The sequence below is a fragment of the Eschrichtius robustus genome, chromosome 8, assembly GCF_028021215.1.
Source record: "Eschrichtius robustus isolate mEscRob2 chromosome 8, mEscRob2.pri, whole genome shotgun sequence".
NCBI classification, from domain to species: domain Eukaryota; kingdom Metazoa; phylum Chordata; class Mammalia; order Artiodactyla; family Eschrichtiidae; genus Eschrichtius; species Eschrichtius robustus.
Window position 1 is genome coordinate 11,847,959 of NC_090831.1, and position 20,242 is coordinate 11,868,200.

A 20,242-nucleotide genomic window follows, 5' to 3' on the forward strand; every position below is an offset into this window, starting at 1 on the left:
ATATGATATCGCTTATATGTGGAATCTAAGAAATAATACAAGTGAATTTATGTACAAAACAGAAACAGACTCACAGACATAGAAAACAAACTTGTGGTTACCAAAGGGGAAAGGGGCGGGAGATAAATTAGGATATGGGATTAACAGATATAAACTAATAACATAAAATAGATAAGCAATAAGGATTTATTGTATAGCACAGGGAACTATATTCAATATCTTGTAATAACATTCTAGTGGGTTTTTAATGATAACTCATTATGGATTTAATTTGAACAGCAAATTAAGATTAAAAAAATAATTTGCCAAAAAAAAAATACTGGAGTATATAGGTTAAAATATTGACGTTGGCTAGATTTGAATAGCTTGGATATAGGGAACAACTGTTGTTTTTGAAAATAATCTCAACTTTTCAATTCATGAATATAAATTTCTTTTATAATTAGACATAAATAGGAAATAAAAATAAGAAGGTCATTCTCAAATCCCTTGAAATGATGTTTCCCCATTAAAACAAATATTTCTCTCCCTTTCTCTCTCTCTCTTTTTTTTTTTTTTTTGTTAAAGAAATCAACCATAGCCCTTGAATTCTCCCTCTAAGAAAATATTCAGCATCTTAGCATTAATGTGTACATTAAGTGATGTCCATTCAACTTCAGTGGCTACTTCTATCCAAATCTTATCTACTCTTGGTAGCACAGTTCATGCTGCATATTTTACATAACGAGGCTGCATCCTGGAAGGCTCCTGTTGATGCATTTTGACCCATCAGATAATACTTGTTCTATATACACTTCATGTGTGTGTGCCTTCGCCTCCCCCCATTTGACTATAAACTCTTTGAGAGCAGGGACCAAATGACCATATATTATGTTTCTTGAAATCCCCCAAAGTGCTAAAGTCATAATGGATTCTTAGTAAATGTATTTTCAATAAAATGTATATCGAATGAACATCTCATTGAGATATTCATCTGCGTGGTTATACATGTAGCTTTACAAAATTGAAATCCAATATGGTACATTTGTAAAAGGCCTGGGTCAGTTAAAAATTCATGGGAAATATTCTTTAGCTGCAGAGGAGATGAAAATGAGATTTGAAACTGAACCATCTTATCAGCTAGCAGGTTCCTGGCAGTTCCATGGAGCAGATATTTACAGAGGTGTGGACAAGGTTAAGGGCTCAGAAAGTGATAGTAAAGCCTCCAGGACTAGCAAAAGTTTGAGGAGGTTACCAGCCCTAGCCTGAAGGTGTGGTCAGAGGTCAAGGGCAGTGAGGGCTAGAGCCAAGGAAGAGGGGTCACTCTTGGGGAGCGGGGGCCTTGCGGGGAGGAACGCCACCAGCAGAACTGTAGCTAGTGAAAGGAAGTGAGGGGAATTAATACCCTGACTTCTCTCCCCTCTGCCGCCAGCTCTTGCCATTGCATTTGCTTAGTGGAATCTGGAGGGAAAGTGAGCCTGCTGATTCAGACCGCAAAGTGCAGCCTTCAGGGCATGCAGAGGTTCCGGGGTGAAGGCTGGCAAATGGGAAATAACCAGCACACCCATGTGTACATTGCAGGGGCACGTGATGATTCTGGGGCAGCAGTCATCTGAAAACTCACCTTGAACAGAGAAAAAGACCAAGTTCAGGACGATGCAAATTTCCAACGATGTCTAGTGTATTAGCCATGGACATTTTAGTTATTTGTTTCTGTCGCTGTATGGAAAGCAACATTTTTTATTACAAATTTTGGTTTATTAAAACTGTGCTTATTGAGTAATTAATTAGTTGATTAAAAATACATTATAAGGGGTAGCTCCCCTTTGTTGTCTGTTAAGCCACTACTTGAATATGAAGAGTGTGTACTTTTTATGGAAAGAACAAAGTTAAACAAATATTAACTTGCTATGTAGAAAAAAAAAAAAACCCCAGCATCTCAGTCTTCTGGTAGTTGAAGCTCTCATGCGTACCGCAGAATGCAAGGGGTATGTGTACATTTCCAGTGTTCCAAGCAACATGAAAGCGAATTGTAATAATCCAGCCTATAAACCTTGTTTAATGCTCTCATAATGGGTAATGCAAGTGATGGAATACTGTGATTTTAATCTTGGCATTTTAGTAACCCAATAAGATAGATGAAAAAGCAGTAACAAATTAGATGATATAATGATATTTCATTTTAACTAAGAAGTCCAGTTATTCTCTGCAATACATGTTTTTTGTTTTTAAGTTTATCATAGTATAACGTTTAAAAGGCTCTAATAAGAATCCTCTACTCTTTTCATTGTAATCTATTTTCATGACCTTATAAAAGGATTAATCCAAAGTTAAATTATTTCCACAAACAAACACAAACTTTATATTACTTTATTGTCTTTGGGGAGAACATAAAAATAACCCCCACCTGCTTTCTTGTCTGAAGCTATACTTCATTTATCCATTGGGCAATACGGAAACAAAATGGCAGCCACGCATTGGGTCTTCATGGCCTTGGGAAGACAGAGAGGTGGAAGCAGTATAGGGGACGTTATCCCTGGTGGGCAGGCCGGGGTCTTAAATGCGTGAGCCAAGATGCAGAGGTCATGGAACCATAGCTCCTCCCCTCGGTGATGCTCTGGCCACCCAGACAACCCTCTACAGCTTGGGCATCTTTTTCCTAGACAGCAGTTTTATGATTTAGTTTGAGGGGGTCACAGGCCTATTTCTATACTCTTTGGCTACAAAATAAATGGCATGGGATCCCTGTTCTTGGAGCAGTTCTAAATTTCAGTGTTCTTCCCGGAATGTTTGTTTGTTGTTTGTTTTTTTTCCTCCGTGGTTTGTGTTTGCCTTCCAACCACGGAGCCACGTACAGCCCCAGAAAAGAGAGAACCAAAAGCAGAGAAAGTCATGAGAGGCCAACAGTAATCTTCAATTCAATCTCTGTGTGTATCTACTAAAAATATAAACCGAGAAAGTGACACCTATAATTTTTTTCCTCGTGCTCCTGTAATCCACAAATGAAGATGTTGAGCAAGCTTGACAAATATTTACCAGGTCAACTTTAGGATAGTTTGTGAAATGATATATGTCATTTCTATGGGAAAACTTGGTGACTGCCTTCCTCACTTTTCCCACCTCTTCTTTCTTCAGTAGAATTCACCCCTCTGGCCGTCAACTTGAATGGCTCTTTCTTCCAGCGGTGTGTACACATCTGCCTATGAAATATAAAGTCTTCCCTTTCAGATTTGCTGTACAGTTAAAAGCAAAATAAATAATAGATGATCTAGATGCCAAGAATTTGGAAATGACTCTGTTAGGTAAGGTTAAAAGCATCTTTATTGAAAAATTGTGGTTTATGTATGTTTACATCCATGTCAGGTGGCTGCCATGGCCGTTGTAGTTCAAGGCTGGGTGCTCAGCTTTGATGACTTAGAAAGCCATTTTTGTCAGTCTTCAGTGCTAGAGAAGGGTCATGCTAGCCCAACTCACAAGAGCCTGATTTGGAGACAGAATGAATAAGTCATCAACTTTCAGTGAGAAATTGAACAGCAAGGAAATGGGAACACCAGTCTCCAAAAGTCTTGCTATTTGGACATTTGTGTGCTGAACTGCAAACAGGTGACACACGAAAAAGTTGTTGGATGGTTGTGACAGCCACCAAGAACGTCAGCGGCCATCACCATTTACTGAGTGCCCTGTGCCGGTGGTGACAGCAGCCCTGGCAGAGAACTGTCATTGTTCCATGTTGTGTATAAGGAAACACGCCTCAGTGACAGAGTCGGGGATGAGCCTGAGTTCAAGTCCGGTTCCTTCAGAGCTCTTGCATTTAATGATAACTGAGTTCATGTTCTTAATCACCTTGTGTGGTTTTATGATTTTGAGTGGAGGTCCTGGGAAACCCAAGGAGATGCTCCCGGGATACTGACAGGTTGGGGAACAAAGCAGGCAGGTGTGTTTCCACCATACGATTGGCTTTGAAAAAAGGGTTCCAATAGATCAGTGTTTGAAAATCACGTAGTATGCTATATTTGCCATCCCTAATATGCGTGTGTGTGTTTATGTGTATGTATGAGTATACACGTACATATATACATTTGTCTCTGTTGTATATATATATATATTAGGAGTGGAATATATTAGTATAGTTTGTGAAATAAGTTGTATGCACGTATTCAGCATTTATTAGATACTAGGCTCAGTACATGAGGCTTTAGTTATATTCACTTGCCAAGACCCCCAAGAGGTAGGTATCCTCCCCATTGGACTATTTAGGACAAGAAGGGGGTGAGTATCACGGCCAAGGTCACACAGCCACTGTCCCATCCACGTTGGTTCCCCTTCAGCCCTGAGTCCTCCCATTGTACCACTGCTCTGATGGTCTGACCCAGCTGTCCCCAGAATTCCTGATGACCCTTCGCTGAATGACCCTCGTTAAGCATTTTCCTGTTGTATCCTGGGGGTGGCTGGCCTTTGACTACTAGATGGTTCTTTTCTTTAGGGCAGTTGATACCTTGCGGCTTTCCTAGTTGCATTCCTGTCTGAAAGCATGTCCCACCAGCTCGTTGAGAAATAGGTGACTCCACGTCTTCCCAGCATCATCTCTGGAGGGGAGGGACAGGCATGGGTGTGACATTCACCAGAGTGCGTGGAGTTTCCTGACTTCGTCTCCAAATCCTGGAGGGACCGACCCTCTTCTCTGCTGTTGCTTCTCACTGGTGTGGAAGGGAGGACGGAGCCTGGGCATTGCTGCTGGGGAAGATGTGTCCGGATCTTGATTCCTTACTCATGGAATAGTTATCTTCAGTCTTCCTGTGAGAACAGGTCAAATGAAAGTGAAAGGGGGGAGGCGGACATCAGGCATCCACAGATTTGTGAGGAGAGAAAAGCGTCAGCCGTCTCCTGGCTTCCCTGCTTCTTTGGGACTGGTGAGTACCCCAGCCCGACATCTATAATCTTCATGTTGTTCTAAGTGCTGATTTTTTTTTCCATCCATGATTCTTCAATGGAATCTAGGCTTCCGGGAATATTCTTACTACCATTCTCAATTCTAGAATTTGAGAAAAATTACAGGTTCCAATTTTTTGCCTAACGAAGAAACCAGTTAGCAATGTCATTGCTTCACTGATTTTTAGTTCATAACGTTCAGACTGAGTTTCTCGTGGATCCTAAGAAAAGCTTGTCTAGGAGGTATCGTCTCATGGATCTCTTGAAATGTCTGCTTTTTTACATTTCTGCGGCACCTGTCTCTCATCATAAATCTGCAAAGGAGCCTGTTAACTTCATAATAATCACTTTCGAATCGGATTGGAAGGATTGATTTTCCTTTCTGGTGGAAAGTGAATGAATGAATTTTTTTTTTTTTTTTTTACGAATGAATGAATTTGAGCGTCTGGTGTGCTCTTAGGTAGTGACAGGTCTAAATAGAGCATCAGATTTAACCAGTGACACAGAGCTACCTTATTTTGTAGTAAAGAGCTAAAATAGGATAGACTAATAGGTCTTGCCAACTTCTATTTAAGGACAAGGAATTCTTACTAATTTCTGAGTGGGTATGGAAAGCCTCAAGTCGTTTGGAAAAGAAATAGCTATTTTCAGGTGGTGACGTCTCACTCTGCCCACATGTAAATTTAGAAAACTCGGGATTTTTATTTTATTTCACCCAAAGTGACATCTGAAGAACAAATAAAAAGCCTCTTTTTTTTTTTTTAAGCTCAAAATGAAAAAAAAGAGTAAGAAGGAACAGGTAAGAAAATCCTCTCCCTCCCGTGTGTTTTAACCTCTTTGATTTTCTACTGAGAAGATTCACGATCTGAGCTTTGGGTTCATTTAACTCAGTGCCTGCTCCGTGCACTTGGAGGAACTGGCTTCTCCCAGGACGCTGTTCTGACGGGGCTGGGGGCCAGAGCCCAGCTGCGGCTGCCTGTGCCTTTGCTTGGGAGGCGGGATGAGAAAATGTGTTTCTCCTCCCTTTCCTTTCACTCCTAAAGCCAGCGCCACAAGAGGAGCTTGCAGTTTTTCAGAACGTCCCTCTCTATCACGGTCTCGCCTTTTTATGGCCATATTCTCTGTGAATGAAAAAAGGGAAAGTACAAGTGTGTAGCCTGTCAGAGCCAGTTCACTGGATTATCCACACAAAACGTTTTCTATTAGAGGAGGAACAGGGCGGCGAGGGGGGGTTCCACAGACTGGCCGTTCTAGAAATGCCTGTCGCCGGGGCTTGGGGGTGGCTCTGGGGAGGGAATTCCCTGGAGTGGATGAGGTATGGTGGCAGCAAGGGGTGCCTTAGAATTTATTTTCATCAGCCAAAAGCTTACATTCTTCTACCTTTGCTCATTATAACTAAGGCATGAGCTTGATCAAAAACCCTGATCTTTTCCAACTTTCTAACCCCAGGAGCACTTCGTTACGGATTGTTCACTGAACGTGACTGATCAGGAAGCCACATGCAGAACGAGTACGAGAGGAAGCTGCCTCCCCAGGGCTGCTGCTCAAGGAGAGGGGGGGCTGCCTTCAAAACAGGGAAACCCATATCTGTGAAACTGGTTTTGTTCACAACCTCAAGACCCAGAACACTAAAGCTGGAGCACCTATGTATAGAGTGTCGATTTCATGTTTCTTACAGACTTTTGCAATGAGTCTCTTTTCTTATTTGTAGGCATCTCTACCATGTACATGCTCAGACTCCCAGACCAGAAGAATCTTCCTTCCTTTCTTTCTCTCTCCATCCCTCCCTTCCTTCCTTCCTTCCTAGCTTCCTTCCTGCCTCCCTCCCTCCTTCCTTTCTTTCTTTCTTTTTTTTTTTTTTTAATGCAGTACCATGATGGTGAGAGAGAAGTTCAATGGTAAAATTAACATTCAGGTCAAAAGGAAAATAGAATCACAGCAACTACTTTAAGCTCAGATGCCTATTTAGAATTTCTTCTCATGAGGAAAACCAAAGGCTTTATTTTCCTATATTCTGAGTGCCAGGAAATTTCTCAGAGGTCCATTTTCTTTGCCCAAATAATTGCATAGTAGCATTCTACCTACATGATGTCACCATGATCTCAAGGTCCTAGTACTGGAAATGTATATGCCTGATCTTCTTTCCCCCAAGACGCCTTGAGTTCACGTAAAATCTTACTTATTTTCTTTCACAGACAGCCTCTGCCTACGGAGCTCTTGGTCTCATGCGTACCTCTTGTGTCTGCTTTTCTTTTTACCTAGGCCTTCTGCCTTATCTAGTAGCCCCACGTATTCTGACCTGCCCTTCATCAGGATCTCCCCGCATCGGAATCCCGCTGCAGCTTCTGAGTCCCCCTTCAGCCCTCCGCATCCCTACATCAACCCCTACATGGACTACATCCGGTCCCTGCACAGCAGCCCGTCCCTCTCCATGATTTCGGCCGCCCGTGGGCTGAGCCCCACAGATGGTGAGTCTCAGACCAGCCTGTTCTGCTTCCGTACGTCATGCCTCTCCTGGAACGTGGCATAGAGTAACTGATGCTTCTTGAGTCCCGTGTGCCGGGCGCTGTGCTAAGTGATGTGATTACGTGCTTTCATTGCAGCCTTATGACACCTCCATGAGGGTGGGATATTATGTCCATTTTCAGGTGAAGATAAGGGCAGAGGGTCCAAGTAACTTGCAACCTGGTTCACTGGCTAGTAAGTGGCAGAGGTGGCACTCAGAGCCAGAATGCACTGATGCCCAAATCCTTGCGCTCATTCACTGCTCTGTTCTGTGGCTTCACATATATTTAGACTGGCCCTGTTGCCATTCCCACATTGTGCATGTGTAACCAGCACATTTTGCTCACCTTCTGGTGAATGCTTTTCTGTTCTGCATGTCTGAAGGACACATGTATACAGATGTGTCCATTGGAGCAGCACTTTTCAAACTCCAGTGCGCATAGGTATCACCTGGGGGTGGTGATAAAATACTATTCCGTTTGGGGTGGGTCCAGGTGGGGCCTGAGGTTCTGCACTTCTGAGACGCTCCCAGGTGACGTCAGTGCTGCTGGCCCAGGGACCACGCTCTGAGCTGCAAGGTCTTAGAGAGCATGATGGGCCAGCTCTGTTGTATGTGCCCTGTGTCCTTGCCCAAATGAACACCGCAAGAGGGATGCGGTGGGACAAGAAACAAACGTTGACTTTAAAAGTTCTTTTTTTTTTTTTTTTTTTAATTAATTAATTAATTTATTGATGGCTGTGTTGGGTCTTCGTTTCTCAGCGAGGGCTTTCTCTAGTTGCGGCGAGCGGGGGCCACTCTTCATCGCGGTGCGCGGGCCTCTCACCGTCGCGGCCCCTCCCGCTGCGGAGCACAGGCTCCAGACGCGCAGGCTCAGCAGTTGTGGCTCACGGGCCTAGTTGCTCCACGGCATGTGGGATCTTCCCAGACCAGGGCTCGAACCCGTGTCCCCTGCATTGGCAGGCAGATTCTCAACCACTGCGCCACCAGGGAAGCCCCAAACGTTGACTTTAATCCTCTTATACTTGATGTTCATCTTAAGCTCCAAAGCACCAAATTCCTGTTGTTCTGTTGGCCTCCCAGTGACTTGTCACCTGACTCTTTTAAATTGGAGCTGTGCATTACACAGCTGCCCAATGATAAAATGCTCCTTTGGTTCAGGAAGAGCATTTCCCATCTCAGGCACACATATACAAACTCACTTGCCCACAATTGCTAGCATCTGAGTTAAGGTCCAGGATGGCATAAGCTGTACTGATGACAGGTAGAGGATTATGAGCTCTCTGCAGCAAACCACGAATCAGACTTAGAATTTATTTTCATCAGCCAAAAGCTTACGTTCTACCTTTGCTCGTTATAACTAAGGCATGAGCTTGATCAAAAACCCTGATCTTTTCCAACTTTTTGATGCTTGTGTTGGGGCACAGAGACACACTATGCAGTCCGTCTCACCGGGCAGCACGGACCACGTTCTCCACTCAGACGCTTCCCGAGGCTGGCTGTGCATGGTGGGGATAGTAGATGGAAGCTTCCTGAGGTTTTTCAGTAAATATCCACTCATTCATACGAGAAGCTGTGCTCCAGCAATAGCTGCTGGCTCACTCTTTTCCCTCTGATTCAATGCAGTGAATATACTTGTAAGGTACCTAATGAAGAAGTTTTGCCATTTCGACAAGATTCACACTTTAAAAATAAAACTGTAAAAGAGTGAGATTGGAGTTCGTTCTGCTTTGGATTTAGTTTTCTAGTGGGCAAAATGGAAAGTCACCTCCATGGAATACTTGGGGGTTCATGGAAGTGACTAATAAGAACAGAGGGAGAGAGGGGTAGGGAGGTCAGCTGACGATGGGCTTGGAATGGTGCCTGGCTTCTGGACATTTAGTGGGGCCACTGGAGTTGGTACCTCTAGTTAAAACATCTTGTCCTCTGCTTTTCATAGTATTTGATGATGAGTATGACTAAAACATTCTATGATTGGTTGTTCTGCCTCTCAGGAGTCCAGTTAATACCCAAGTCAAGTCACTAATGTTTGTCCCTTGTGGTCTATGATTTTTGTATATATCTCTCTATCTTTATGATGTATATGAGAAGTATGTGGACACATATAAAAAAGAATGAAATAATGCCATTTGCAGCAACATGGATGGACCTAGAGACGATCATACTAAGTGAAGTAAGTCAGAAAGAGAAAGACAAGTATCATACGATATCGCTTATACGTGGACTCTAAAAAAATGATACAGATGAACTTATTTACAAGACAGAAATAGACTCACAGACATAGAAAACAAACATATGGTTTGGGAAAGGGGGTGGGAGGGATAAATTAGGAGTTTGGGATTAACAGATTCACACTACTATACATAAAATAAACGAGGACCTACTGTATAGCACAAGGAACTATATTCAATATCTTGTACTACTTATAATGGAAAAGAATATGAAAAAGAATATATATGCGTGTGTGTGTAACTGAATCACTTTGCTGTACACCTGAAACTAACACAACATTGTAAAACAACTATACTTCGATAAAAAAATTAAAAAGTATATGGACACAAATGTAAAGCCTACACAGACCTATCGCTAGAATGCTAGTGTTTCTACATCATAATGATAAAATTAGCTTTTATTGATCGAATGCTATGTGCTAAGCACTCTCCATGCACCATTGCCTTCACTGCTCCCAGCAACTTCCTGTGAAGCTGTAAGAGGTGGAGCTGGGATTTGCATCCAGATCTTAGTGTATTTGGAGACCACCCTCAGAACTGCTACAGCGTCCTGCAGCTTTGGCACATAAATTGGCATGCGGAAACCGATCATTATCCCACTGCTATAGAGCTGGCGCTTGCCAGTAAATTGCTCCAGATTGATAGGTGTATTTCTTTTTGATTTTGTAATGAAAAAAAGAGAAAAAAAAGCTCTTTAAAATTATGGAACACAAAATTGCAGCTTGCCACCGTCATGTGTTATTAAAGCCAGCTGTGCTGCCTGTTCCACTCGTGGCCCAGGGTCCTCCAGCTCCTGAGAACTGACTCAGACCCTCCTGCCAGAAGGCTTAGGGATGTAATGTTAAGTATGTCGTGAAGGACGTCATGGTTATCCAAGTTGTTTACTACTGTAAGAAATGTGGAAAAATAAATGTGAACATACAGTGATTTGATATGACACTTTTTTTTTTAAGATTATTTATTTTATTTATTTTTGGCTGCATTGGGTCTTCGTTGCCGTGTGCGGGCTTTCTCCAGTTGCGGCGAGCAGGGGCTACTCTTCGTTGCGGTGCACGGGCTTCTCATTGCAGTGGCTTCTCTTGTTGAGGAGCACAGGCTCTAGGTGCGCGGGCTTCAGTAGTTGTGGCACACGGGCTCAGTAGTTGTGGCTGATGGGCTTAGTTGCTCCACGGCATGTGGGATCTTCCCAAGACCCTTCCATTTTGGGGAGCAAAATCGGGGAATGAGTGTACAGATACATGCACACATATATTGGGTTGGCCAAAAAGTTCGTTTGGTTAATGAATACGTTGTTCAATAAAGTTCTCGGTGAAAATGAAGAATGTCTTTTATGGTTACTTAAGCCCGAACGAACTTTTTGGCCAACCCAATACAATTTAATCATTTGGAATTCCTGGTGATTCTTGAAACTAACCTCGAAAGTTTTATCATGTATTTTATTTTTTCTATTCTTTTCCTTCCGTTTTATTTTCGAATCAATGATATCTGGGAGACTGCAGTGAAAGCACAATTTGAGTTGAGGAAGTTTTCCTAGAAAGAACCACAAAAGGAATGGCTGATGGCGAATGGACTTTGGGATGTCTCAGGAAAAGCTTCGTTTTGGCCTTCTTTCAACTAGTAACCATGTTTTCTTGTCTCCTCTTCCATCCAGCCCCCCACGCTGGAGTCAGCCCAGCAGAATACTATCATCAGATGGCTCTGTTAGCCGGCCAGCGCAGTCCCTACGCAGACATCATCCCCTCCGCTGCCACCGCCGGCGCAGGGGCCATCCACATGGAGTACCTTCATGCCATGGATAGTAAGTGGCGGGGCCCTCTTCTGTAGTCCTGGGCGTGGCCAAGCTCACTCATGAAAGGGAGAGGAAGATACAAAGATGGGTTGATTACCTAATTTTTCAAACCAGAGGAGGAGGAGGAACCACCAGTATTTGGGGCTCTGGTTGCCTTGGTTTCCCAGGAAGCTTCCACAGATGTGGCCATCCTGAGACTCCCGCTTAACTCGGTTCATATCAATGAACTGGAAGATACAGGCGATTGTAATTTGGCAGATACACAAGAAACTAGTCAGCCCTGATTGTCTTGGTAGCAGAATAAGGGAACGTGTTTGATTAGATGAACGTGCTTCATCGAGTCATTCCTTGGTTTTATAGATTTTATGCTTTATAAATTAACTAAAAAAGAGACCTATACTTGGTTTTACATGTTTCAGTGACTTATTTTTGTCTAATTTTCCACATGTTTTCTTTACATTAAAACAAATCTATCTCATTGAGACCTTTTACATGGGAAAAATAAAAACATTTCCACATCGGGAAGGCCTACTTTTAGCCCTCTACCTAGCAGTGGAAGAAAATGGGATCATTGGTTGTACTTTATATCACTTTCTTGTGGGTCCCTCAAGGCTTATGACAAGTCCTTTGTGTCACTTCTCTAGACACATGAACAAGAGCCTATGATTATCATTTTTCAGAACATCCAAGAGTTCTTATTTATTCGGATTCTTTAAGTCCACATCCATTCGCCAGGTGCCAGGAAGTGAACCTGAAACATCGTCCAAGGTGTACATAACAAAACCCTTTGAATACGACGACGATATGAGTTTGAGTAGGACATCTGCTCGAGGTTTTGTTTGTTTCTTCTAGTAGCAGCGATTAATTTGTGATTTTCCATGTAGGGTCTGTTTGGATTCTTCTGTGACAATGGGTGGACCTTGGTCTACTCTCTGTTAGTGGTTGATCATTCAGTTCTCAGATTTAGAAGAGAGAGAAAATGATTGGTCCACAGGGCATAAAATCTGCAGCCTTGGTCCCCTTACTGTCATGAACTAACTTAGCTGTGTTACATACGAACACAGCTTGGGTGGGTTTCCAATGGGGAGCTCACTACCACACACAGAGTAAGAGAAGTGTGTTACGTCTTCCGCAGGGATTTTGTTTTCTGCTTTGTAGAAGAGAGAGTTTTCATTTCAGATTCATCATAACCACGTTTCAATTAGGGATTATTGGGAAAAAGAAGTTGAGTGTTATTATGCAAATTAGTTATTTAAAAATCTGCAAATAAAGAATTAAAATAAGAGAGAATCCTTGAAAGGTCAGCCCATATTACCTTCTCTATTTGATGAGAATGTGTTTAGTCAGGCAATGGCGGTTTTTATCTAAATAAAGGATGAAGCTACCCTTTTACTTTGTAAAAACTAATTAAAGGCATTTTAATTTGCCAGAGTATGTGGTAAATTGATTGTCATTAACTAGGAATTTAGATGTCCTATCATTCATCACATAAAAAGAAACCTCCTTTTTCTTTGTCAGAATCTTTTATTAGAATAGAGAAACAAAACAATTAACAGAAAGCCAGATTGGAGAGATCTGTGTTGGAACAGTAAGAATGCTCTGGCTTAGATTTAAGAAGGAAGCCATATGATCAGTGAAGAACTGGCCCACTTCTCTTTCAGCAGTTTTGAAATCCGCACCTCGTAGTTTAGCTGTTCCCGTCAACAGATGATCCCAAGTCACTGCCCCAAGTGCTGACAACTTTCTCTTTCTGTGCTTTGTTGTTAGGGGGTTGGGGAGAGCATAATAAAGGGTTGGAAAATGCGTAAAGTACTATATCCCTGCCCTCTAAAATAGCTGAAATAGCATTTAGTTTAACAGAACATAACCAGAATGTTATGTTTTAAATCGAAATCGTAGGAGACTTTTTCAAGGGAGGAGTGAAATGGCTTTAAATTCCTACATTGGCTCTGCAGTAGCAAAACCAGAGGCAAACTGGGATGGAGCTGGTCATTCTGATCCACTGTTACACATCTTCAGGACTCTTCCATTGGCAGAAACGGCAATAAACTGGATTCAGATGAGCACCTGACTTTTAAATGTGCCAACAATGGGCCTACCTGGGTTTCAGCCAGCTTCAGGATAGAGTATTTATGTGTTGCACATTAGAATGAACAAGTCTGTTTTATGGCTGTAACTCTACCTTTTGGGATTCGAGTGACCTTTAAAAACAAGAGAGCAAGTAATCCCTATAAGGAATATCCTAGAGAAATCCTTGACACTCATGAAAACCACACTATTTATATGCGTGGAAACTGACTTAAATAAGTACCCATCTTGGAGGGAAAATCAGAGGAGCCGGACCATCCAGGCCCTGGGCAACCTGGAGGCTTCCATGGAAGGGATGAAGCCAGGCCCTGGGCTCTGTCTTTGGATGATGTGATGGGGATATAGGCCTCTGGTGTTTTATAGCCCTCAGACGGCCTCCTTATCTATTTAGTGCTTTTTAAAAAATCAGGAAATCAGCTCTATCTGGAATGTCCTGTTACTTCTAACTCTGCCAGGGATCACTGAATCCCCCTGAGAATGGTTAACCTCGAGGATGATATGGAAACTGACCAGAAGTCTGGTTTGTCCTTGGAATCCTTTGGAAGTGGAATGCATTTCTTCATTGAAAAACTTTTATGATGAAATTAGCCTCTCATAGTGAGTAAAAATGAGACATTTAGGTGTAAGGCAGATGCCATAATAAAAGTAAGATGCTGGTTTAAACACTAAGAGCTGTGAACATAGTGGGACTGTTATTTTTGTACGAACATGGCCTAAATCAGGTTGGTAAATGAAACTATTCTAAATGAAGAAATTCAATTTTCAATGTGCCTGAAAGAAAGCTTCGAGTAGGTACCACATTCGTCATTCAAATTGGTTTTCCAGTTTTATATACATGGGTGGTACTAAGTTCCAGTTTGTGATTTATTTTTTATTCACTATAAAGTATATCTATTCATCTCTATAATATTATCTATAGAGTCTTTCATATTCATCTTTTACACTTCATTAAATTATCTCAAAGCATGTGTTGGATTGTTATCTTGTATCAAGGTCCATCTCTGGTGAAGAAAATATTCCCAATGAGTTTTCTGGAGACCAAGTGCCTAGACTTTTTTCTATAAAGAAGGCTTAACTTCTACTTCAGTTTTCTGGGGACCCCAAAATTGCCATGTCCCTGTACCCATGCTTTGAAATAGAAACCCTCTGTTATTTCTTAAAAGTAATCATGTTTGATTTTCCTCTTACCTAGTGGTATTATGTTCTCATTCTGTCCTTAAACTTTAGTTTGATGACTCTGTAATGTAAATGTGACCTTAGAAAAGGCAGGAGTGGGCCTGTGGGCCACATTCATAGCTCTGCCCTAATTCAAATCTCTACCATCTACCAAATTGAAGGCAAATGGACATTTAATTTTTAACTCTCCATGTAAAAAGCATTGTATTAAGTTGGCAGGCGTTTAAGTGTGAGTTACTAACCTCCAGAATAGAACTGCATCAGTGGAATCTTCTTGAAGTCTCAAAACTCTTATAAATGCAGAGAATTAATTAATCGATTGATTGATTGATCTGATAACCAGAGGCTTAAAATTGACTCATGTTATCTTACTATAATGCTTGCGGGGTTTTTCTCCCCCAACCTTGGAAAATCTGTAAACAAACCACGTCCCAAGCTTTTAAATGTTTCTTGGGACTTAGGCTGTATAGATTATGGGGAATTTAGGGCAGCGTTCCTCCATCTCGGTGCTACGGGTGCCAGATGATTCTTCATGGCGGCGGGGGGCTGCCCTGCCCATTCCCGGGTGTGCAGCAGCTTTCCTGGCCTCTAGATGTTTCTAGCACCCCGTGAGTTGTGATAACCAAAATATCTCCAGATGTTGTCACATGTCCCCTGGGGGGGCAACATCGGTTCCCCCCCCCCCATCGAGAACCATTAATTTAGGATAACGTATTTATCAGTTTTGTCAGTAAAGCCGTAAGTATTCCGTGGATCAGATAACTACAGAAATCATGGGGAAATACGGGCATAACGAAGCTGGATTTTTTTAATCTTAGGATACTTTAATTCATTTTTTTCCTTCGGCTCATTGCCTTAAAACGGTGTGCATTGCGGTGGGGAGGGTGGAGTGCGGTGCGACTGTGGGAACCACTGTCTTTGTCTCGTGGTGAATTAATGATGAGCATATCTAAGCAGCTGTCAGATTCATAAATCACTGGAAATGAGAGGGAGAACACATAAAAAGTCTCTCCCTTTTGTTTAGCAATTTATCATTTTGCCTGCACATTAATAAACAGAGCTCCCCCGAGGTAAGCCCCTGGAAGATAAATATTTCTCCCTAATTTCCTCAATTGTACCCAGTAGATCACAAGTGGGAGGAGAGAGGTACTTGTCAACGCCAGTCGCCGGCTCCTTATCCTTCACTTCTTCCACGCGGGGTAGTAGGAACAGATAATGGGTACCGAGTCCAGCCACAGGTAATCAGGTTCTGTTTTGTTTATACAACAGGCACCAGATTCCCCAGCCCCCGGCTGTCAGCCAGGCCAAGCCGAAAACGTACACTGTCCATTTCACCACTGTCCGATCATAGCTTTGACCTTCAGACCATGATTAGGACGTCTCCCAACTCCTTGGTCACCATTCTCAATAATTCCCGCAGCAGCTCTTCAGCAAGTGGCTCCTACGGCCACTTATCTGCAAGTGCAATCAGGTATGTATTTTCCCCAAATCCATGATGTGTTTCTTTAATAAAACGTCACTGCTCGCCTGCACCTTGCGTTTGCGGTACTGACTACCTACAAGGAAGGACTACAACAGGACACCGGAGAGGACCCGGGATGCGGATGCAGGTCACGTTTCACTGCGATGAGTTCCAGAGCCAATTATTGGGCCAAAAAGAATTATTTTGCAGACATCATTTAGCAGCCCATTTAGAGAAACAGTAGTTATTCAGGAATGAAATCCCCTTCCTAGAGACAGTGAGTATGGCGATCTTTTCATCTTCTTACTAGTTATAGTTGCCTAGAGGGAAAACCAGCTTTGTACCTGATTTGGGCACACTTGCAAGGACAGGGACAGAAATCAAAAAACCAGACGTGGGACTTCCCTGGCGGTCCAGTGGTTAGGACTCCACACTTCCACTGCAGGGGGTGTGGGTTCGATCCCTGGTCGGGGAACTAAGGTCCCACAGACCATGAGACATGACCAAAAAAGAGAAAAAAGACCAGACGTGAGTCTTGTCTCACGGGGGAAAAGTGTGCATTGGGAGGAAGAAAGAAAAGGGGACAGAAGGGTTTTTAGTCTAAAGGAATTGATGGGTCTTCCATGATGAATAAACATATTAGGGAAACCCTAACGGTCCAGAAAAAAAAAATGTGTTAACAATAGTCACACCATATTTACTAGAAATGATGAATACCATTATTTTTTGTCCTTAATGTTTCCGTTACGGTTTTAATTCTTTGCTTGCTCAGTTATCAGCAATCCTCCTTGGCAGGCAAGTTAACGTTTAAATATTATAAATCCCCATTTTGATATGATGTCATTTTCTGCAGCATCTGTCTTTTAATATGGTCAAGAAAGTGTGGAAACACGGAACAGAGCAAATAACTTTGCTTGTGTGATAGCAGTCCGTACTTACAGAGGGGGATTGTTTCAGGATTAGTCGATGTAGTCACGAAGGTAAGCTTTGGAGTCGGGCAAAACTGTAGTCAGATTCCAGCTTTGCCACCAGCTGTGCAGACCTTACTTGCCTGTAGGCTCTGAAATTCAGTCTTCACATTTGTAAACTACAGACAAGACAGCCACTGTAGAGGAAAGGGGTACCTTTTATTAAAGCTGGTGTGTATGGGCAGCGCCTGGATGAAGACCCCTGCCCACGGGCAGAGCCGCAGGAGAACTGCCCCTGATGGTGCATCCAGAGGATGAGCTACCAGGGCCTGGCCGTGCTACCCGCAACGTAATCACCCCAATCTGGCTCCGAGGAAGTACGCCCATCTCCAAACCATGGGCTGGCTGTTCTGCACTCCGGGCAAATTTCCCTGGGCTCATAGATTGCCATCGACCTTATCTCCATTTGCTGAAATCATATCATTATTATGTGGCTTGACTAGAAGTCATAGCATCAAAGTGGTGGAAATGAGGTACACAGTGAAATTCACAGGAATGCTATTCACACGGAATCACTTTGTGAGCTTTCCTTTCTCCTTTGTGTTTTCTTCCCTTCTGCTCTCTGCCCAGCTACCGTGACTTTTCACAGCCTCTACAGGACTTAGATTAGAGAGTGGTACACAGATAGCCTCAGTGCAGTCTTTATTCTTACCCTAACATCTTCACCCGTTTCCTCATCTCCTCACCTTTCCCAGGTAATCTAGTACCAGTCCTGGAGAGACTGTCAGTATCCTGACTTGGAATGATCATTGTCTCCTGCCTCCGAGGAGCGACCACAGATCTGATTATTCTCATTTGAGCTGGAAGCAGAGATTCCTAAGTCCAGTCAGGCCCCAGGAGACCCGTTTGCAGTCAGGTGACCAGGGCCGTCGGGCACACAGGTCTTTCTTGCTTTCGTCTCCTCACCAGCCTGTCTTCTCTCTTGCAGTCTGACCTCTCATTCTTCAATACACAGCCCCTGTGTGCTAGGATAAGATGTAGCTTCTGATACATATAAAGTAATACAGATAACCCAAGATGAGATCGGCTTGCTGGAACAATACAATAATTAGAAGAATTACGACCAGCACCACCCGCCAGTCCTTCAGCTGGAGTAGCGTTAGTGTTTCACTTGCTCTGTTCCAAGTTTCACTTTGTGAAATCTAAAGACCGACTGGAGGACTCCTCAGTAAGTGGTAGGAGCGGTGGCTGATGGGAAAGGAAGCAGCATGAAGAAATCTACAAAGGGTAACTTTCTCAAGAGGGAAAGATACAGGAGTGCATCTCATCTCTGCTTTGTACCCAGGGACACGGTAGGCACAAGATACGCTCACTGTTTTCATCTGACAGCAGTTTTGGAAAGCGTAGTGTTATTCTTGTTTTATGCATCAGCACGGAGGGTCTTTGCAAGAGGACCAGCCCTCCAATTCCTTGCTTTTTAATTGGCCCCAAACACGTTTGACTTGCACACTTGCATGTTTTCTAATCCTAATCTGCTTCTCGTGTTGTCAGTGCATATGGTAATGGGGTCAGTTTCTAAAGATGTTTTTCAGTGTGTAATGACACACATTCAGTTTTCTAAAAAAATCTCCTTCACACGTGTATCCCAGTTCAAATGCTATTCTCTAAGAGGCTGGTAATAGTAGGGACCACTGTTTGAAATTCTCCTATTTACGTGCTCATCTGGTAGTTGCTATATGTCTCCCTCTACTAGAATACAAATGCCAGAAGGTCTAGGACTGTGTATGTTTTGTTCATGGCCACACTTCCCACCTCACAACATCTGTGCCCTGTCACCTTGATACCACTCAACAAATATTTCTGGAGTGAATAAATGAAGGAGCCCTTTAATGAGCCATTAGAATTCTAATCGCCCTCCTTATTAAAAGGAAGTTTCCATGTGGAGGATGAATAATGCTGGCTTTCAGAAAGTTATAGTGTATATGGATAGTATATTGTATATCCATAGGTTGATAGATATATGGAGATACAGAGGGATGGACACAAAATAAAGGGATAAAAAAGCAAATGCCCATCTTCAGTTTGTTTATGGTTCTTATGTTTATGTATTTACTTAATAATTCAGACTGCTATAAGAATTCCATATAAAGCACATATTTATTCACAAAAGCCTATCTACATCTTAAAACATAGTACTTGATTATGGCTAACTTATTAAAACATGTTGTCCAAATGTACAGCAAAAGTCTTTTTTATATCATAACTGAGAACATCATTCAAAAAAATAACTCCATGCACTTAAAAGGATGTTGTGAAATGGTTAACTGTCTCAAAAAGTTTTAACTTCTCCATCACCCTGAAGACTCCTGTCTAAGACTAGCTGATTCACATTTATCAAATACAGCCTGTAAGCCCCACCCTCTCTGGTTAAGGCTAGTATTATAAATATCCAGTTAATGGCATTAAATTAGAAATAGTTTGACCTCTGCTAATACCTTCCCCTAGAAATCGAGCTCGCATCGGAGGAGAAAGTGTTTCAACTGACCCTCATCTTCCGTCTTCTAGCAAAAGTAAAGGGAATGAAGAAATGAGTAATCTATTCATTTCTAACCCACCAGTTACAGCTTTCTCACTTTGGGTTTAACGGCGAAAATGAAGATGGCTTCATGTCCTTAGTAGTTTCAGGTCTGGTTCGGCCAGGACAGACATCTCACTGGAGACTGCGTTCCTGCTATTTATGTTCTTGGAGGTTTTGTCTGTTTGGCTGTTTAGTGGCAACCCAGCTTTTAAAGCCTTTTAGGACTCTTGCATCCTATAAAGCGTAATGTATTTTTGTCCAAAGCATTATTGAAAGAGTGCATATGCCTCGGTGTAAACATTGGGATGATACTTAACTCATTTGGTGGGTGTGTGGGTCTTTATGTGTGGGCTCATTACTTCTTTCGAGGCTGCTGGGTTTTCCAATGAACTTGCCCCGGGGGGCTTTTATGGATGGACGTGGAAGCTTTACTTTTTTCCTTTCCAATAGAAGCATGTGTACGCGTGTGTCCCTATACCGACACGTATGCAGATGATAATGGCTGTTGGCCTGTTCTCTGCAGAACTGGGAAGAATTGTTCTTCCTTTGAATGGCAGCTGTTGTACAGTAAATTCCACAGCTGGAACCAGAAAGTGGAC

At 42.6% G+C, this 20,242-nt stretch overlaps 1 protein-coding gene across 1 annotated transcript in view; it reads left to right on the forward strand.

Moving 5' to 3' along the window:
• GLI3 (GLI family zinc finger 3) overlaps positions 1-20,242 on the forward strand; it is a 288,050-nt gene that overhangs the window by 192,665 nt on the left and 75,143 nt on the right. Inside the window, exons 5-7 of the mRNA XM_068550331.1 lie at positions 7,171-7,376; positions 11,294-11,440; positions 15,965-16,166. Coding sequence (XP_068406432.1) covers positions 7,171-7,376; positions 11,294-11,440; positions 15,965-16,166 — 555 coding nt within the window. The remainder of the gene's footprint in view (positions 1-7,170; positions 7,377-11,293; positions 11,441-15,964; positions 16,167-20,242) is intronic.